Consider the following 21,329-nt stretch of genomic DNA (forward strand, 5'->3'; position numbering starts at 1 on the left):
TTTATTTCATTGAACTTTCCTATACTTTTTTAAAATCAGAACCAGTTTGTCTTGGTTTCCTTCTTAATGTCTTCTTTTGAGACAGCCTCTGGTACGTAAAGTTTCAGATTCCACCGCCAGTACCGCTCCGACTCAATTCATCTTTTTCCTAATTCAAGGAAGGTAGCACTGTCTTTTTTTTAATCTTATTTTTAATTGTATCAATCCTTTTCTTCACATCTTTAATTTCCTCAAAAGTGAAGTCAATTGATTTTCTGAGCCCCTCAATTTTTAGAGTGCTGACCATCCATTCCACAGTGTCAAACCTTCTACTTCCTGGTTCTGTTGTTGTAGTTCCACCAGCAGAGGGAGACAAATCCCCACCACTTAGGAGTTCAGTTGGTTCACAGTTAAAACAGGTTCTGGTTCCATTAGATCTGAACAGAACCTGGATCGGCAGAATAACAGCAGTAGATTGTTTGTAATTGGACTGAGAGTCATGAGACGGATTTATGACTTCAGACGTCAACAGATAAACTTTCCTCTGACTCCCAGTCAGTCTGACCAGTCAGACCAGTTTGAGCTCATTTCTCCTCATAATTCTTTCAGTTTGTTCTGTTCAGATGTGGCTCCACTGCTGTGGTTCTGTTGGGTCTCAGTCTGTTGTTCAGATGTTTTTCTTCAACTCTTTGGATCGTTTGAACAAACTGTAAGTTTGATTTGTTTCCTATTGAACTTTGTGAACAGAAACTATTCGACTTGATTTTGCTCTGGAGAAAATGTTCACTTCTAAATTCAGCTCAAAGTTTCATCTCCCTGCTGTTTGAAAGCTAATATACAGGATTATTACATTATTGATCAATTGGAAGAAGGAAAACATGAACAGATGATGTTTCTTTATTTTCTCTAAACAAACTGATTCATGATTTTATTTCCAGGAATCAAACTCTGATCTTAACCATTAACTTCAAACACAACAATTTCCTGCTGCTTCGTTTCAAAATGAAATGACTTTATTCTTAAAATGTCTTTGATTCAGTCAGATTATTAAATAGTCAATAGTTAAAGCAGATAATCCACTTGTACAGATTAATAATGAACTAAACTCCTTCCTGTTGTTCAGGTTGAATCAGTGAATGTAAATGTTGCTCCATGTCTCCATCTAGTGGACTGATAGTAGAAGTGCAGCAGCTGATGGCAGCTTCCTCTGCCTCTCTGCTGTCTGACTGCATTCACCTGACACTGATATGAAGCAGAGAAGAAGAGCCAATCAGAGGAGGAGCAGCTGATCTTTTTCCAGCTCTAATGATGTAAAGGATGATCAGAGTTGATGTGCAGATGAATGATGTGTGTTTCCTCTGCAGGTGAAGCTAGAAAGTGTGTGTGAGTTGATGTGAATTCAGCAGCATGGATCAGTGTGAGGACAGAGAGAAGGGAGTCCCTCCCTCTAAAACCACTCTGTGTGGGGAAGATGAGAGCCAGAGCAAAGGTCAGAGGTGAGGTCACCATCTCTAACTGTCCACAGCCCTTTTCACACAGCGTTCACTATATCAGGCCAAAACAGACGTGGTGATGAAGCTGCTGCTGCTCCTCTTTGCTGCTTCATCCAGACTGAACAGATTCAGTTTTAATCATCATGTTTCTGTCAGGATCCGAAAGAGACGCGAACCAGAACCAGAACCAGAACCAGATCCAGATCCAGAACCCATCAAGGTGTCCTTTCAGAGCAACAGGTCAAAGGAGTATTGGATTGACTTTAAATCTCCTGGATCTCCACCATCAGAGAGGTGAGCTGTTTCTAACTGCTGTAACTGATCTGTTTATCTGTCATTGTGGCCATGTGACGATACCAAGTTCTGTTGGGTTCTGTTGCCATGGGAACATTAGACTGAATATCAGGTTATTTTATTTTCATTACATCAATGCATATGGTAACATGTCTTGTTAAAGACGTCGACACATCTTCCTCCAGGTTTGTGATGTGAGAGATCAGCAAGTTAAAATCAACCAAACTTTAATAAAATCAAAGATTTCTTTGCAAAGCTGACAGAAAAATTCACACAAAGATTCAGTCAGATCTGGTTTCCATTCTTAATACCTGCAGTTGCATAGAGTAAAGCCAGACCTCAAGCTGCACTAAAACCTCTTCTGGAATATTACCACAGCGGCTGCTGGCATAACTAATGATTTGAGTTACTTTCAGCAGTTTTGGTTCTCAGTCCTACTTCATAAAAACCAGTAATCGTTTCATTATAAAACCCTCTTTAGGACAACACAACATGTGATTCTGCATTTATTATTTAACAGTCAAAGTGGTTGTTACTTTTTAAGATGCAGCAGAGGAAACCATGGAGCCTGGAAAAGCATCAGAAAATGTAAAATAGAAATTAAATGATTTGGAAACAGAATTATTTCAAAGAAACAAAGGACAGCTATGAACCTGAAATGACACTAAAGGTGCATCAGGTTTTTGATCAGGTAGAAACATGAGCATCACTGTCTGCAGTTTCTTCTGGATTATTTTGGCCACTTTTCTGGACGCCACCTTTCCATGGATGGTCTTTGTGCCTTTCTGGGTTCACCTCAATGAAGAGGCTAAACAACACAATACAAAATAATAAACACTTCTCCCTTCAAACAATTTGAAGGGAGAAGGTAAATGTAATATAAAAAAGTTATTTACCTAATGTGGATTATTATGTTTTTAAATATACTAAGATAACACGTCACCATATTGGTCAACTGTTAACTATAACTTCCTTTGCAGCTCCTAAAATCTTTGCTATTGAATTTTACTCATTGTAAAGTGTTTTCAAAATAAATTCATGGAGTAGTTTTACTGTTGAAACACACCAAAGTCTTTGCTGCTTCATCTTGATGTTTTAGGTTGAATGTGTAGAAAGTAGCAAACAGCTGCAGGTGGCTGGACGCATCACAGATGACTTGGCTTTTAGCGCTGACCATCCAACCAACCACTAGCTGCTCATTGCTCTATGATGGGCAGAAACACAAGTTTTGTTTTTAGTTTTCCTCAAACATGTAACTACACTTTGATATCAAAGCTGAATCCATTGAAGCTCAACATGACAAAGATATTCTACAAAACCTTTTCATTTATGTTAAGTAGAGCGGCTTCCAGTCTTTTGTGCACAAATAATTTTTTAAAGAATCATGTAATTCTAGAAAAATATTCAACACGTTAAGAAGTATTAAGTAAAACATGCAAATAGTGATAATTTGTTTTGCTCTTACATAATATCAGACAAGTCCTGCCACCTGGCTGGCAAACTGAGGCTGGTTTCAACATCTGCTGCAACTGTTTCAGGTCAGATTAACAATTAGCTAGTTGCATCTTTTCGGACTGAAGATGGACTCAAAATCAACTCCCAAACCTACTGCCAATTTTTACAAGAAAAAGTAAAAACCTGCATCTTTCAAGAAGATGATAAATTGTAGGACAATGCTCCATGGCCTGCATCAAAGTCCTCCACTATGTGGCAGCCAGGAAAAGGCTTAAAGATGAAGAACAATGAAGTGGCCCCCATTCCTCACCAGATCTAAACCACATTAAGAGATTTATTTCCACAAAATCTCAGACGTTTCCTGGCTCCATGTCAGACTAACAGTGGGACACATTTCCACCACCCACTGGGAAATACCTGGAAAACCAGTCTGGTTCATCGGGACTTGGTTCCTGTGTGCATTGTGAGATCAGTTCAGCAGGAAGGAAAGCTTCATGATGTGGTTGGTGAGATCTGCTGGAACTCAACCAGACTGAGCTGATGTGGACCATCAGAGGTTCTGCTGGTTCTTAGTGGGATCAGCAGAAACATTAAATCTTTACAGCTACTTGGATCATCTGGTTCACTGCTCACATCCAGATATCACTTCATGGACCTTTACCTTCTGATTGTCTCTGTGTGGACAGATATAATGTGAGCTCACTGACTTCCAGGATCTACAGGATCCATTTTAAATCCTCTATAACATCCAGGAGAGGATCCCACATGGACACACCCACATATCTCAGAGCTCCTCCTTGTTCACATAACCTCAGATCCAGTCATGAGAACCTGATGGTTGTCCCACACTGTCCTGAAGACCTGTTTGGACAGAGTCTTCACGTCCACTGTCCCCAAGCCCTGGGACTCTGTCTTCACCAGCATCACATCTGCTGACAGTGTGGAGAGTTTGAAGTCCAAGTTCAGCACCAACGTTTTAAAATGTCTACTGGTGATTCTGGTGTTACTGGACTTCATCCTTGTAGTTCATCTTCCACTTTCTAACTTATTTGTATTGTTTTTATGTGATGCTCTGATTTCTGCTTTTAATGTGACACTCTTAGTCATTTTATTAGTAAAAATTGCTGGATGAACATTTCCTGCCTTCCTGATTGTTCCTGGTTCCTCCACAGAGTGGACCAGCAGAGCTCAGAGGTTCCCAGTGGTCCATCTTCCCAGCAGCATCAAACACAGCTGGACTCCATATTTATAATAATAATAATAATACATTTTATTTCAAAGGCGCCTTTCTGGCACTCAAGGACACCGTACAATAGTAAAAAACTGTGACAGAAACAAATAAAATGTAACAAGTAAAAGTAGATAAAAATAAATAAAACAAAACAATGTATCTATATAAAAACTATGTAAAATCAGGCAAACCAATTGTGTCATGTGGAAAAGGCAGATCTAAAAAGGTGTGTTTTGAGTTCGGTTTTAAAATTTGATAATGACTTTATGTTTCTAAGGTATGGTGGTAATGAGTTCCAGAGTTGGGGAGCAGAGCGACTGAAAGCTCTCCTCCCCATGGTGGTGAGACGGGCAGAGGGGACAGTGAAATGGATTGAGGAGGATGATCTGAGGGAGCGAGAGGGAATGGCAATATGAATAAGATTTGAAAGATATGGTGGGGAGAGATTGTAAAGGGCCTTGAAAGTGTACAGAAGAATTTTGTATTCTATGCGGAACTTGGTGGGCAGCCAGTGGAGTCTTTGCAGGACAGGAGTGATGTGGTGCATGGATGGGGTTTTGGTAATGATACGGGCAGCTGAATTCTGGACCAGTTGGAGCTTATGAAGAGATTTCTGGGTGAGACCAAACAGAAGGGAGTTGCAGTAGTCCAGGCGTGATGTCACAAGACAGTGAACAAGGATGGCAGTGGAATGGGGCGTAAGGGAGGGGCGGAGGCGGTTGATGTTGCGTAGGTGAAAATAAGCCGAGCGGGTAATGTTATTAATATGAGACTGGAAAGACAGAGTGCTGTCAAGGATGACACCCAGACTCTTTACCTGAGGGGAGGGAGAAACGGGACAGTTATCAATTACAAGACTGAAGCTTTTGATTTTGGCCAGAGTAGATTTGGTACCAATGAGAAGAACCTCTGTTTTATCACTGTTAAGCTGAAGCAGATTTGAGGAGAACCAGGATTTTATTTCAGTCAAGCAGTCAGTAAGCGAAGACGGTGGGAGGTTGGAGGCGGGCTTACTGGAAACATAGAGCTGGGTGTCATCCGCATAACAGTGGAAATCAATGCCATACTTGCGAAAAATATTGCCAAGGGGAAGGAGATAAATAATGAAGAGAAGGGGCCCTAAGACAGATCCCTGTGGAACTCCTGATGTGACAGAGGAAGGCTGGGAAGAGAAGGTTTTGATCCGAATGAACTGAGTGCGGCCAGAGAGATATGATTTAAACCAGTTTAGAGGAGTCTGAGTGATACCAATAGAGGAAAGTCTGTTGAGTAGGGTGGTATGGCAGATAGTGTCAAACGCTGCACTCAAATCAAGTAGGATGAGAATGGACAGCATGCCGGAGTCAGCTGCCATAAGGAGGTCATTGGTGATTTTTATGAGAGCTGTTTCTGTACTGTGGAGGGGACGAAAACCAGACTGAAACAGTTCATACAGGTTATTGTTGGATAAATAAGTGTGAAGTTGGGATGCTACTATCTTCTCAAGAATTTTGGAGATGAAAGGCAAGTTGGAGATAGGATGGAAATTATTCAGATTATAGTGATCAGCACCAGCACTCGTTACAGACATCAGTAAATGTGTCATTTATCCATCAGGTTAAATCTTTGTAGAAATCCTCTTACTGCTCTGCAGACGGTCGGCCAGATCCTCCTGGTTCATCCTTCTCAGGAAGTTCAGTGTGATCTTCATCACTGCCTCTCTGCTGATCCTCCTCTGCTCTTCATTCTCACCTTCCAACACCTCATCATCCTTTCTCTGACTCTCTGAGCATTCTGGGTAATTTGGACTCAGAACCTTCTGGATCTTCTTCAGCTCGTTCTTCACAAAATTGACAATGTTTTCCTCTAGCAGCTGGAACAGAATAATAGATGAAGGAAACATCAGGCTGAAATCATGGAGCCAAACACCAGATGGATGTTGGACAGACTGACAGTCCTCTGGTCTACAAAGTGCAGCATGGAGATGACTGTGAACAGAACCATGGAAAACTAGTTGTTGTTCATGTACAGACCATAACTGATGGTCTGATTTCCGGTTTTAGAGTGAACGCTGGCGCGACTTGCTGCCGCTGCTCGCCGGTTAAATTAACTTAGTTTATGGTCTTGTGACCTAATGGACTATGCAATTGCACTAATCAGGCTGACTAACTTTTGTCTGTTCAGCTAAATCGCCGTTTTTGACAACACTGCGTGTGTACATGGACTAGCTTCCACTCTCCTGCTCTCATCTACTACCTGAGTCTTACCTGTCGCTGCTCACCTGTCCAGGCTGTCGACTCATCTTCTACAATGCCAACTAGCAGGATATATATCTGGGCTGTGCTTTTCTGGACTCTCCTGGCACTCTTTCAACAACCTGTTACAGGTCAGATCCAGTATTCTGCTGCTGAGCTCCTCCGGCTGCGGTTTCATCTACCTGCACTTCCCCCTGCTTCACTACTCATCTCGGATGCAACTTTCCTACCACGCCGGAAATACATCCACCGCGGGTCTCGTCGGAACTTCCAAGAGGACACGTCGAAACCCATTCAATCCATCTGGTCTACCTCTCGTCGTCTCCGGCGTGCTCCCAACCGGGTTGTTGACCGCAGCGTGCTAGCTTGCCTAGCCCGGTCAGCTAACACTCCTGCAAAGTCTGATAACTCCTCTGTAAACTTCGGTCTGCTTAACATCCGCTCACTCACGGGCAAGGGACATCTCATCCAGGATCTCCTCACTGACCGTAAGTTTGACTTTCTATGCTTGACTGAGACTTGGCAACAACCTAATGACTTTTCTCAGCTCAATGATTCTACTCCACCGGGGTTTGTTTACATCTGTCAACCCCGTGGCACCGGCCGGGGAGAAAGTCTCGCGATAATTCACCGCGAGAAGTGGAAAGTCTCGCCGTTGTCTGCTCCCACCTTCTCTTCGTTTGAATCAACTGTGTGTCAGCTCTCTGGACCTACCCCCACCATCATCACAACCATCTACCGCCCCCCGAAAACTAACAGTGACTTTCTGAATGACTTTGCTGCTCTTCTCACTCACCTGTCAACCCTCTCACCAAACATCATAGTACTGGGTGATTTCAATATTCACATGGACGATGGCAATAGTTCTCTGACTAAAGACTTTTCATCCTGCCTCCAGAGCTTTGGTCTCCAGCAGTTCATCAATGTTCCCACTCATTCTAAGGGTCATGTCCTGGATCTAGTCTGTTGTTCTGGTGTTTCCCCCTCTGATTGTACAGCAGATGAACTTGCCATAACTGACCATTTCCTCCTCTCATTTAATATTTGTCTCCCTCTCTCAATCACTAAGCTTTCCCGTCTTATCTCCTTCCGTAACATTAAGGATATTAATTTAAATTCTCTCTCCTTCGGCGTCAATTCACTCATGGACAATATATACTCAACTCTAAATTCAACCACCCTTGATGACCTGGTCTCACATTACAACACTGGTCTTCACTCAATACTCAACTCTCTTGCTCCGTTAAAAACAAGATCTGTTTCTTTTGCTCGTTCTGCCCCCTGGTTTACTCCTGAACTTCGGCTCATGAAGGCCAAAGGACGGCAACTTGAGAGGCTCCACCGGAAAACTGGACTAGTTGTTCATAAAGACATTTACAAAAATCACATATTACATTATAAGGACTGTATCACTCAAGCCAAATCCTCTTACTACACTGGTTTAATCTGTTCAAATGAAGGCTCCACCAAGTCAATATTCTCACTTTATAAGAACATCATTCAAGTTCCGGACTCTCTACCGTCATATTTGTGTTCAACTGATTTTTGTAATTCCCTCATGTCATTTTTTGACAGTAAAATTCTTAAGATCCACCAGCATCTCAGCTCACAACCATCCCCCTGTCCTACTCTTGAACTTTCTCCTCCAGCCCACTCCTTCTCTTCCTTCCAGCTCCCAACAACATCAGAAATTACAACCCTTATACACAAATCCAAGTCGTCCACCTGTCTGCTTGACCCCCTTCCCACAGTCCTGGTTAAAGCCTGTGCCCCATCCATACTCCCTCTTATCTCTGCCATTATTCACTCCTCTCTCTCCACTGGAACAGTTCCTGCTTCATTTAAAATTGCTGCCATATCCCCTATCTTAAAAAAGAGTATGCAAAATCAGCCAGAACCCAAAACGCAGCCAAGACCAGAGATCAGATCAAAAAGTTTATTACTAAATAAAGGGAAGGGGGTGGGTTCCACAGGGAGTGGTCACACTGGTGAGTGAGGAAGTGGGGGACCAGCGGGGTCGGGGAGCCAGCTTGGAGGGGGTAGGGTGAAAGGGCAGAGGGGGCTGCAGGGACTCAGGGAGGAACTAGATGACAGGGACAAAATCCACAGACCAGAGGCTAGTCGTTAACACAGTCCAGGGTCATGCACGGGGGTTTCTCAGGCAAGGTAATCCAATAGACGGCAACCAGGAGGCAGGGTCAGGACCAGGCAGGGTTCAGCAACAGGAGGGCACAATCTTCAGAGCAGAGGGAAAAGGCAAAATCAGTGGTCAAAAACAGGCAGGATCAGAAAACCAGTAGACTACTTGGAACATGGACAAGGCTTGAAAGCTGTGACAGTGGCAACAGACGATCTCGCACTGAGCTGGTGACGAGCAGCTGTTTAAATAGGGAGCAGCACAGAGCAGGTGAGGGTAATGAGTAATCAGCCCACTGAAGGTGGAGCTGAAGGGCTGAAATCATGACAATGTCTGAAGAAATGGAATCACATTTATTTAAATAATCTTCAGAAGGTATTTTTTGTTTCATCCCTGATTTTACTTTGTGTTAATTTAGAACATCTTGCTGCAGTTTGTCAACATCAACTTAAATCTGGTCTGAAGAAGAAGTTCCAGTCTATGTTTGAGGGGATTGCTAAAGCAGAAAGTCCAACCCTTTTGAACCAGATCTACACAGAGCTCTACATCACAGAGGGAGGGACTGGAGAGGTCAATGATGAACATGAGGTCAGACAGATTGAAACAGCATCCAGGAAACCACACAGACCAGAAACAACAATCAGACAAGAAGACATCTTTAAAGTCCCACCTGGAAGAGAGCAACCAATCAGAACAGTGATGACAAAGGGAGTGGCTGGCATTGGGAAAACAGTCTTAACACAGAAGTTCACTTTGGACTGGGCTGAAGACAAAGCCCACCAGAACATCCACTTCATATTTCCTTTCACCTTCAGAGAGCTGAATGTGCTGAGAGAGAAAAAGTTCAGCTTGGTGGAACTTGTTCATCACTTCTTTACTGAAACCAAAGGAATCTGCAGCTTTGAACACTTCCAGGTTCTGTTCATTTTTGATGGCCTGGATGAGAGTAGACTTCCACTGGACTTCCACAACAAGGAGATCCTGACTGATACTACAGATTCCAGCTCAGTAGATGTTCTACTGACAAACCTCATCAGGGGGAAACTGCTTCCCTCTGCTCTCCTCTGGATAACCACACGACCTGCAGCAGCCAGTCACATCCCTCCTCAGTGCGTTGGCATGGTGACAGAGGTCAGAGGGTTCAATGACCCCCAGAAGGAGGAGTACTTCAGGAAGAGATTCAGAGATGAGCAGCAGGCCAGCAGGATCATCTCCCACATGAAGACATCACAAAGCCTCCACATCATGTGCCACATCCCAGTCTTCTGCTGGATCACTGCTACAGTTCTGGAGGATGTGTTGGAGACCAGAAAGGGAGGAGAGCTGCCCAGAACCCTGACTGAGATGTACATCCACTTCCTGGTGGTTCAGACCAAAGTGAAGAAGGTCAAGTACGATGGAGGAGCTGAAACAGATCCACACTGGAGTCCAGAGAGCAGGAAGATGATCGAGTCTCTGGGAAAACTGGCTTTTGATCAGCTGCAGAAAGGAAACCTGATCTTCTATGGATCAGATCTGACAGAGTGTGACTTCGATATCAGAGCAACCTTAGTGTACTCAGGAGTGTTCACACAGATCTTTAGAGAGGAGAGAGGGCTGTACCAGGACAAGGTGTTCTGCTTCGTCCATCTGAGTGTTCAGGAGTTTCTGGCTGCTCTTCATGTTCATCTAACCTTCATCAACTCTGGAGTCAACCTGATGAAAGAAACACAAACATCTAAAAAGTCTTCATCATCTAAGAAACCTAAGCTAAAGTCTGTCCATCAGAGAGCTGTTGACCAGGCCTTACAGAGTCCAAATGGACACCTGGACTTGTTCCTCCGTTTCCTCCTGGGACTTTCACTGCAGACCAATCAGAAACTCCTACAAGGTCTGTTGACACAGACAGGAAGAAGCTCACAGACCAATCAGGAAACAGTTCAGTACATCAAGAAGAAGATCAGTAAGAAAGTGTCTGCAGAGAAAAGCATCAATCTGTTCCACTGTCTGAATGAACTGAATGATCGTTCTCTAGTGGAGGAGATCCAACAGTCTCTGAGTTCAGGAAGTCTCTCCACAGATAAACTGTCTCCTGCTCAGTGGTCAGCTCTGGGTTTCATCTTAGTGTCATCAGGAAAAGATCTGGATGTGTTTGACCTGAAGAAATACTCTGCTTCAGAGGAGGTTCTTCTGAGGCTGCTGCCAGTGGTTAAAGCCTCCAACAAAGCTCTGTAAGGACACACATTGTTACTGCAGTTATTTTTGATAGGTAGAAATCTGCTAATTATGAGGTAAATATTCATGTTTCAGTTTATATATTGGTGCATTGTCTCTTCAAAGTGTCCCACTGGGGGGATGCACAAAAAGAAACAGACTTCCTTCAGCAGCTGAACATAATGTTACATATTCAAGCAGCAAAACTCCTCCACTTTATGTTAAAATTGAAACTGGATTAATATAGTTAATTGTGTAATTTTATAATTCTCTTTCCAACCTCCTTGTTACCTGTAGTTCTGTCATTTAAGGCTGGAGGCCCAACTATAGAATGAACCAGTTCACAACAAATACAAAGGTTGTGTAAAATAAGATGGTTCCTTCTCTGTCCAATAAAAACATTGTTGATTTGAAAGAACATAAATTCTGATGAATTGTTTAATAACAGATTTTCCTCCCTGTCTCCTCAGACTGAGTTACTGTAACCTCTCAGAGAGAAGCTGTGAAGCTCTGTCCTCAGTTCTCAGCTCCCAGTCCTCCAGTCTCAGAGAACTGGACCTGAGTAACAACAACCTGCAGGATTCAGGAGTGAAGCTTCTCTCTGCTGGACTGAAGAGTCCAAACTGCAACCTGGAAACTCTCAGGTAAAATGTGACCAATCCTGGTGATTTCTATCCACTAGCTGCTAGCAGAGATTGACAAAAGTATTTGACCTCCATCCAAATGATGGGAATCAGGTGTTCCAGTAACTTCCATGGCCACAGGTTTATGAAAGTAGCACCAAGGCATGTAGACTGTTTTTACAAACATTTGTGAAAGAATGTCTTGCTCTCAGGAACTCAGTGGATTCCAGCGTGGAACTGTGATAGGATGAGCAACAAGTGGCATCCTGTCACTAACAAGTTTCTACACATAAACGTTGTTGGTTTTCATTCCCTCCATGCTGACAGAACCAAGAACAGAGGTGTTCAAAAAGGCAGTGGTCAGACATCCTCAGCGCACAAATGAGCATTATTGCAGATCCTTCCTCCCATCAGTTGTTAGACTTTATAACCAGAACTGCTCCCAATAGGGCTGCACTGATTGGAGTTTTCTGGGCGATCACAGATTACCCATCTTTTAAAAACCCAATTTACCAATTCTGATTTTGGCCGATACCATGTTTTTGTGTTAAATGTTGTTCCATATATCAAGAAAGTTACTGAATTGGCAACAATGGGGCGACTATTGTTAACTGTAAATGTGCAGACATGAGCTGGTCAGCCGGTTTGTCAGTCAAACCTTTTTCACGGGAGAAAATAAAACCACAGTGGTTGATTTTTAGACTTTTGCCGACGTTGATAGCATCCATGGATACGATCAGCTTCACATGTAAAAGTCGGCCGATTACCGACCTCCTAAAATTAAGGAAATCAGCAGATAACTCAGTGCAGCCCTAGCTCCAAACAAACTCATTAATTATATACATTCTGGCTGTTACCTGGTGTCTTTTTACATTTCTTTTAAATAGTCTATTGGTGTTTCAACATACAAATATACACATCTATAGGTGATTTTAAATTGCCCTACTCAGCTGCACATGTCTTTGAAACTGATGATGCTGTTTTTATTAAATGTACAGCATTATTATTCCTCTGTTGTAAATGTGTCATTACTCTACAATCTTCTATAATTATTTATTTTTTACATTTTCTTGAATATCTGATTCCATTTAAACTTGTTGCTGGTAAACCTGAACTCCCCGCTGTGGATCAATGAAGGATGTTTCTATTCTGATCCATTCTACATGTGACAAATGATGATTTTTATTACACACAGAACTACATGAGAGTGTTATTACTATTTTATCTTATTGACAGGTTAATTTATTGACTTTTTTCCTCTCCTATAAATGACCAGTTCAGACCTTGGGCTCTACCTCAATGTTCTCATCTTCTCATCATGTGATGAATTGTGTGTCTGCAGCTTATCAGGCTGTTTGGTCTCAGAGGAAGCCTGTGCTTCTCTGGCCTCAGCTCTGACCTTTAACCCCTCCCATCTGAAAGAGTTGGACCTGAGCTACAATCATCCAGGAGACTCAGGAGTGAAGCTGCTGTCGGCTGGACTGAAGGATCCAGACTGGAGACTGGAAGCTCTCAGGTATGGAGGAACCTGCTGCAGGAGCAGAGAGGGTCTGATAGAGGAGGAAGAGGAGAAACGTCTTTAGTCAGTCTGATGGGAAACGTTTAGTTTGAAGATAAATATTTAGTTTGATAATTAAATATTTAGACGCCTCATCTGGAGGCAGAGATCATTACCCAGTTTTCTGGAATATTCTCCTGACTAAGAACGGCTCACAAGGAAAATTAAAGAGTGGGATGGATTTAATAGAGTTTAATAGGGACTCTGACTAAATTAATAAAAGTGAAGTTCAGTTAGATTTCCATGATGATCTACTGATGACAGAAAGGACTTTAAAACAATATTTGATGGAGCTCCAGACCAATCAGCCCCAAGGAGCAAAGATGAGAAGAAAAGTAACTCCATGTTGGTCAGATGCTGCAGCGCCACCTGGTGCTGCTGGTTGGTAGAGGAAGTGCTGAAAGGTTGGAGGTGTTTGTCAGAGGTGTGTGATGATGGAAGCCTCTCCCTGGTTTGTGAGTCTGAGCTCAGAGATCAAATGTTTGGTTCTTGTTGAATGTGATGCAGCTTCTCCTTTTTAATGTTTGTATTTCTGGATATTACAGTGAGGCCACAGCAGGTTTTCAGCAGCAGGGCTGTTTAGTGTTTCATTCCTTCATCTGTGTGTGGGAGTGTGGATGGAGCAGGTATCCAGGTGTTGATCGGAGTTTAGATTGATTGGATTTTAATGCTGATTATTAAATCAGGTTGAGCTTCCAGAAATGTTTCCTTAGTTTCCTGATGTCCTTTTAGGCTTCAGTGAGTTTCTTCAGGTTGTTACTGAGGGATTTCCTTTCTCCTCTCTGTTTGAGCTTTTCCTGTGTTTGGAGAAATGAGTTGTGCTGCAGTAGCACCAACTGTCTTTCCTACATCCACTGCAGTTTGCAGTCCAGATGTTGGACTGTTCCTGTCTCAGTGGAGGACAATGTGTGTCTGAGAGACATGTAATGTCCATGTTTGCTGCTGAAAGAGACTGATGGTCTGACCCCCCTCCTCCTTTCAGGGTGGAGCCTGCTGGAGGCCGATTCTTGACACCAGGTCTGAGGAAGTGTAAGTGTGTTTTTCATCTGATTCATGACAACAAAGCAGCTCACATTCAACCATCTTCAAACTGTCACATCACTCATTCAGGATCATCATCAAAGATCAATAAATGATCAATAACTGCAGCTGGATTATATTTGTTCTCTCCATTAGATTCCTGTCAACTCACCATCGACACAAACACAGTGAACAGAGAGATCAAACTGTCTGAAGACAACAGGAAGGTGACATATGTGGAGGAGCTTCAGTCATATCCTGATCATCCAGACAGATTTGATCGTCCTCAGCTGCTGTGTAGAACTGGTCTGACTGGTCGCTGTTACTGGGAGGTTGAATGGAGAGGAGGAGTTGATTTATCAGTGAGTTACAGAAGAATCAGGAGGAAAGGATACAGTAGAGACTGTTTGTTTGGAGGGAATGAACATTCCTGGAGTCTGATTTGCTCTGAAGTTTCTGGTTACTCTGTCTGTCACAATAACATAAAAACTCCTCTCTCCTCCTCCTCCGTCTCTCACAGAGTATCAGTGTATGTGGACTGTCCTGCTGGCATTCTGTCCTTCTACAGAGTCTCCTCTGACTCACTGATCCACCTCCACACCTTCAACACCACATTCACTGAACCTCTGATTCCTGGATTTAGGTTCTTGTCTTTTAGTTCTTCAGTGATTCTTTCCTGATTTGAGAGTAAAGAGTCTAAAGATTTTCCTCCCGTCAGAGAAACTCTCTCACTGTTGAACAGATAGTTCATCTCTACAATCTATTTCTTGGTAAAACTTTTCTGATTGAGTCCTTGGAAACTTTTTCTTCTTCCAGTCCTTTAAAGATGGAAGCTGGATCATTCCAGGATTATTCCAGGATCCTCGTGTTTTCCTGTTTGTTTCCAGTCAAAGCTTCACACTGAATATCAAGATGTTGTTTCTCTTATTTTTTCCTCTCATTCATCATATTTCATTGAAATGTTGATCAGTTTTTCTCAATCCCTGAAAATTTTCTGTTTCTGTCGGCTCCTATTTTTCTAAACTCGTCAGATTTGAATATTAAATCTTCCTTTTGTTTATTTGCTGCAGTTTTTCTTCATGTGTTTTAGAGAAATAAAAACATTTTTCTTCTTCTGCATTTGGTTCATTTGCTGCTCATTCTGTTCTTTTCCTGTCCAAATTTAAATATTTGCATTAAAAATATTTTTCATCAACTCTGCCTTTCAGAATGTCCTAGTTAAAGTAAAATATTCCCATCCCATGAAGGTCAGAGTGATGACTTTCTGGTTCTAATATAAAATATGACATTATTTCAATCTGGAAAAACTCAGACGTAGAAAAGACGATTAAAGAGTTTAATGACAAGAATGAAAAACAATTCTTTAGAAATTAATAACAGTTCTTTGGCTCTCGGGCCCCGGCAGAAGATTTGAGCGGTGATTTCTGTGAACTCGGGTGAACATCCCCATTGCTGATTAGGGATGGTGGAGGTCGGAAAAGGATGACGTCCTGGAGAGCCGAATGATGCTGGTGGAGAAGGGGATGGAGGTGGGTTGAGCACAGCTGGAGAGCGGCTGATGGCATGGGTGTGGATCCTTATAAGCGGAGCTTGATTGGTGATTGAACACGCCGGGTCGAGGTCCAGCGCTGAGGTTGGAGGCGGAGAGCATGACGCAGCGAGCAGGTGAAGTAGAAGTTTTCCAGCCTGAATTTGCGCCTAAGCTTCATTTTACGTTAGAACGTAATGTTCCTATGTAATTAGCAACTAAATTTCTAGTTGCTCATTTTAATGGCTCAATCATACAATCACACATAACAACCATTGAGAATTTGGAAATGGATGCTCTTATGTCCAAAGTTATGAAGTGGGAACCAAATATTTCAGCTGGCTGAAATGATCCCATGTGTGCTCAAAGAACCAACAACTGCGTCATTAACTCTGCAACATTTGAATGTCAATTATTTTTCCCTAAAACTGATCATTGAGAGAAGCAGGACTGGACCGTCACACACCCACACAGAGGTTAGTTAGTATTAACAGTGTTGAACGAACAAGTTAGCATTAGCTAGCATGTTGAGCATTAGCTAGCATGTTGTCAGCCAGTGTTTATCACTGCGCAACAAACTAAGTTATTCTAACTCGCATCTCTCGCTACTGTCTTAATGAGCTGTAAGCATTAAATCCTGTGAGTCAATAAATGAGGGAGAAAATGCCCCAAACGTCGGATATTAGCTACTAACTAGCGACATTAAAGCATTTTGTTAACAGCAACATCATCAGCTTTCATTGAGATTTACCGAGTTCCGTTTTCATGAAAAATCAAAACACCGCAATTCATATTTATCGCGCAAAGGACGAATAAAATAATTTCTTCCTATTCTGCTTACTACCAGAGGATAATGCAGCTGTAGCTGCCTCCATCCAGGCATTTGACAAACTAAGCCTTCAGAAATAAAAAGCAGCGGGTTGAGATGGTTTGAGCTTCACGCACGAAGCACTAAAAATAAAACCTGACGGCTGCAGAGGCCGCAGAGCTGCGGGAGTTACGCCGGGCGAAGAGAGGCGATCTGCGGTGGCTGCCGCTTGTTAATTATTTAATTAGCCCAACTGTAAATAATTTAAATAGTTAAATAGATTATCTGACATGCGCAGTAAAGTGGCTGGTGACGCAACGTGACTTCTTAGGACCTGAGGCTGCTGTGTGGGCGGGTTTGATGTCTATGACGTTCAACGGACGTCATACTCAAGGTCTTTATTTGCTCGTTCTTTTACTCTAAAGGTCATTTTGCACTCATTCTTCGCAAGCCCGTTGTTCTTCAGACCTAAGAAATCTACAGGGATCATGGCAAGTACACAGAGTTCACCAACCGAAGAGACCCAGACCGTCACAGTAGAAGCCCTGATGGCTGCGGTCGACCCGTTTTTCAGAAACCTCATCCAGAAGGAGAGGTTAGGACTGGCAAATGGAAACCCAGCACCCACCACCACCTGTGCTCTGCAGGAGACTTTTGGAGACATCTTGGAGCTGTTTACATGCAATGTTCTGCATAGTCTTCCCAAGGAACGTTGCACTATGAAGGACTTGAAGGCGGCCGTGGGCAACAAGGTTCCTGAAGCCTTAGCCAAAGTCCTGGACATCGAAGGAGACATCCATAGCGAACACACACAGAATTTAAACAGGCTGATTGTGCAATATTTGCTGGCTAGAGTGGATCACAGATTGGACTCTGGTACGTCCATAATCAGACATATGGTTGATGAAACCAGCTTGATCCTGGAGGACCTTTTGGTTGGATTGCGTGCATCTGTTGAGGACTTCAAGAAACCAGCCGACGATAAAACTTGTGAACCGAAATCTAAGATTAAAGGTTTGACAGGGAAGATCAAGAGGTTTTTCAGAAGTTTCACTGGTAAACATTCATCGAAGGTGGCTCCCATGATCATCCAAGAACAACCAGAAACCTCTCTGACTGAAGTCAAGCCGATGCTGAACATCCAGGTGGAAGATGAAAAAATGTCGGCAGGAGAAGGTCCTCTTGTAGACAAAATGTCTGACATTAAAGGATGTGAAGCAGAGGCTCAGCCGGCCGAAGTAAAGGAAACTACGGCTATGGCAGCCGTCATTCCTCGGAAGTCCAGGAAACCACAGATCTACATCAAGAAGAGCCTAAGGTTGATGAAACCTCACCTGCTGAACCGTTCGTTCCTCCAGATGTTACAGACGTGGAGAACTCCGTAACAGATTCTCAGTCAACCGAAGAGTCACAGGAAATAGAAGTGAAGCCAAAGGTTGATGATATCTCACCCTTGGAAGCCTTCATTCATCCTGAGATCTTGTTGACTGAAAATCTGCTGGAAAACAAATCAGAACCGAAGTCCAGCTCTGATGATTCCTCATCTGCCTTCACTCCTTTGGATAAAGATGAGGATTCATCTGTGAAGGAAGCTCAGTGGGGCAATCAGATGTTGGCTTCCTCAGTGCTGGACGATGAAGGGAATGAGGAATTAACGGATTCTCACGTTTGTTCAGAAGAGGAACAGGAGGTTTCACATCCTCCTGGATCGACTGTTTCTCATCCAGTTCTAAATTTAAAACCGCCAGCAGAAATCTGTGAGGATATGACTCCTGCTGAGCTGGAACTGGAAGAAACAGAAACAGACTCTATCGGTGAACCGAAGGAAGACCAGGGAGAGTCTGAAGAGGTGGCAATCAGAAAAACGGCCTTGAGAAGCCTGGTCAGAGAGGTGATCCAGAGGATTATTGACAAGTCAGGCCAGAGCAGCTACCCTCCAGAAGAGCATCATGCCATCTGTGATCGACTCTTTGAGAAACTCTGGGCTGAAACCAAACTTAGAGTCCTCAAAATGAGCCCAGAGAAGATCACAGGCAAGGGCAAGACCATCTTCAAGGACCTGATGAAGGAGTGCAACAAGGCCGAGAACATCCTCCTTCTCCTGGAGGCAGGGAAATGAGTTACAGCCAAATGTAAAACAAGAAAATTTTGGTGTTTACCAAAAGTGTTTACAGGACTTTTTCTCACCAACGGAGAGCCATGGAGAGACACGTTGTCAGAACGTATCAAAACTGGATGTATTTCTTCAACAGACCTTCAACACAACTCACTGGAGTGATAATTATGGCTGTAAGAGAGTTGCAAAGTTTTGGATTTGAGAATACTGGAAGCTTTTAGTGGTCTGCTGCTAAAGTCAGAGCGAGGTGAGTAGAGCGTACTGTAGAGTGCGCATAGGTGGAGGGACGGGAGGTTAACGTTAGAGGGGGGTGGTAGCATATGGCAAGAGGGGGAAGGAGGTCTGACTGTACACTAACCACCTCTGTGTCCGCACCTTCCCCCGCTAATGATTTGGTTATTTTGAACTTTTTTAGTACTTAGGTCATGTTATAATTGTTCGTATTTAGCAGTTATGATATTTAAACTTCTTTGTGTTTAGTAGGTCATTTTATACTTGTTGATGTTTAGTACTTAGGTCATTTTATACTTGGTTGCGTTTAGTAGTTAGTTCATTGTATACTTGTTTAGTAGTTAGGTCATTTTATACTTGTTTAGTAGTTTGTTCATTTTATACGTGTAGGCCTGTCGCGATAAACGATAAATCAATTAATCGGACGATAAAAAAGCCTATCGAGATCATTTTAATTATCGTCTTTATCGTCTCTTCTGGCCTTTTTTCTTTCTGTTGATGACGCTGAATGAAAAAGGCTCAGCTCCAGTGCTCTCCACTGACCCTCCCTTCCTCATTTCCTTAGTCTAATGTCCAGCGCACATTACACGAGTTGTCCGCCCATTTTCAAACCCTGAGAGACACATTAGCCGACAGAAATCCTAGGTATAATGGTTCGATCAGGTTCGTCGTGCCGTGTGGTGTCCAGCCACATGGGCACAAAATAACGGCAGCAAGTCCAGTTAACTAATTTTAATATCAGGCATTAATCAATGCTTTACTAGAATCTACCTGTGATGCATGTAGCTATAGAGTCAGCGTAAAGTCCTGACTGAATGAAAATAATTATAACCTATTTATGTTACGTTAACGAAGAACAGCTGAAAACCTACCGGGTTCATCAGGTATCAATTTGGCTCCAACTCCTCCCCTTGTCATTTCTATATTCTTTGCACGAAACGTTAAATAAATATTAATGTTGTTTCCACATATCATCTCCGATGTCCGCTGGACTTCGGGTTGCGCCGTGTCAGCTGTTTGGGATTCCCCTCCGTAATTTCCCCTCAGAAAGCAGGAGGAGAATCCGCGCTTTCTGATTGGCTACCTGTCACATTCAGCGTTAAGCTCCCAGTCGGAGAAAACCCCTGATTTAGATCGGAGCGGCCACAACGATCTACTGTAACACATCACACACCGCAGGATGATCGGTTAGATCGGCCAACGATCTAAGATGGTCATAAGGGGAAAATAGGGGGGAAAAATGGTATAGTGTGAACTATTGCATTAGGTAGTCGGATGTGCCGGTTTTCTCTTTAAATCTAGTGATTACTGAAGGCAATATACTATACAGACTTCATAATCTGCACTCTTTTGGTTGAATGCAGTATTTATTTCCACTTTGGCTTTATGTTGTTTAGTTTTTATTCAAGTATGTTTTTTTGTTAATGGAGACTGAGAATCCATTTTATTTTTGTTTTTGGTTGTTTTGTTAGTTTATCAGTTCCAGTGTTACGTGTTATTTTGAAAATAAATATCAGGAAATCGCATGTATTATTAGTAATTTCCATTAAATCAGTGTCAAAAGGTCTTGGAAACAATATTATCGTTTATCGCAATAATTTCTTTAGACAATTAATCGTCCAACAAAATTTGTTATCATGACAGGCCTATATTCGTGTTTAGTACTTAGTCATTTTATACTTGTTCATGTTTAGTAGTTCATTTTATACTTGTTTAGTAGTTAGTTCATTTTATACTTGTTTAGTAGTTAGGTCATTTTATACTTGTTTAGTAGTTAGGTCATTTTATACGTATTGGCAGTTAGGTCATTTTATACGTGTTTAGTAGTTTGCTCATTTTATACGTGTTTAGTAGTTAAGTCATTTTATACTTATTAATTTTTAGTAGTTAGTTCATTTTATAATTGTTTAGTAGTTAGGTCATTTTACAATTGTTCATGTTTAGTAGTTCATAATTCACAAAGAACTCACGTTACTCAAACCTAACGCTTAACTAATACACATTCATCATTGTGTCATATGTTGGGTTTCTGACACAATGCTGGTGGTTCCACTTGCTGGAGTCTTAAAAAATTTCAACCATTAGTTTGAAAACATCATTCATAACTTCAGTATATAGTATTTCATTTTCTCCACTGACCTCATAAGTTGTACAGGTTAATCAAGTCGTCGTTTTTACAGATTTCAATCATCCACCAAGATGTGAAGAACTGAGACCCAACGACGGAAAGTGGTGGATTCAGGGGATGTGTAGTTAGAAACCCAGACTCAAAAGTTTATCTTATTGGACTGAAACATCTTCCTCAATGTCTGTGCTGTGAATCCTATAGGTCTGGATTTTATTTCTGGTCCTCCAGAATCACAACCAGGCAGCTTTCGTACAGTGTAGTTCAGTTTTCTGTCCATCTTCCTTCATCTTCTGATCGTCTT

At 42.3% G+C, this 21,329-nt stretch overlaps 1 protein-coding gene across 1 annotated transcript; it reads left to right on the plus strand.

Moving 5' to 3' along the window:
• The first annotated feature begins 360 nt into the window (after positions 1 to 360).
• LOC103473952 (NLR family CARD domain-containing protein 3-like) lies at positions 361 to 15,336 on the plus strand. Its single transcript, XM_081613624.1, has 7 exons — positions 361 to 688; positions 1,344 to 1,475; positions 1,629 to 1,766; positions 4,394 to 11,033; positions 11,487 to 13,155; positions 14,180 to 14,226; positions 14,374 to 15,336. The coding sequence occupies exons 4-5, from the start codon at positions 9,304 to 9,306 to the stop codon at positions 11,662 to 11,664; spliced, it is 1,908 nt and encodes a 635-aa protein (XP_081469750.1). The 5' UTR covers positions 361 to 688; positions 1,344 to 1,475; positions 1,629 to 1,766; positions 4,394 to 9,303; the 3' UTR covers positions 11,665 to 13,155; positions 14,180 to 14,226; positions 14,374 to 15,336.
• The last annotated feature ends 5,993 nt before the right edge of the window (positions 15,337 to 21,329 follow it).

Source organism: Poecilia reticulata, chromosome 12, assembly GCF_904066995.2.
Source record: "Poecilia reticulata chromosome 12, P_reticulata-male-v2, whole genome shotgun sequence".
Taxonomy (NCBI): Eukaryota; Metazoa; Chordata; class Actinopteri; order Cyprinodontiformes; family Poeciliidae; genus Poecilia; species Poecilia reticulata.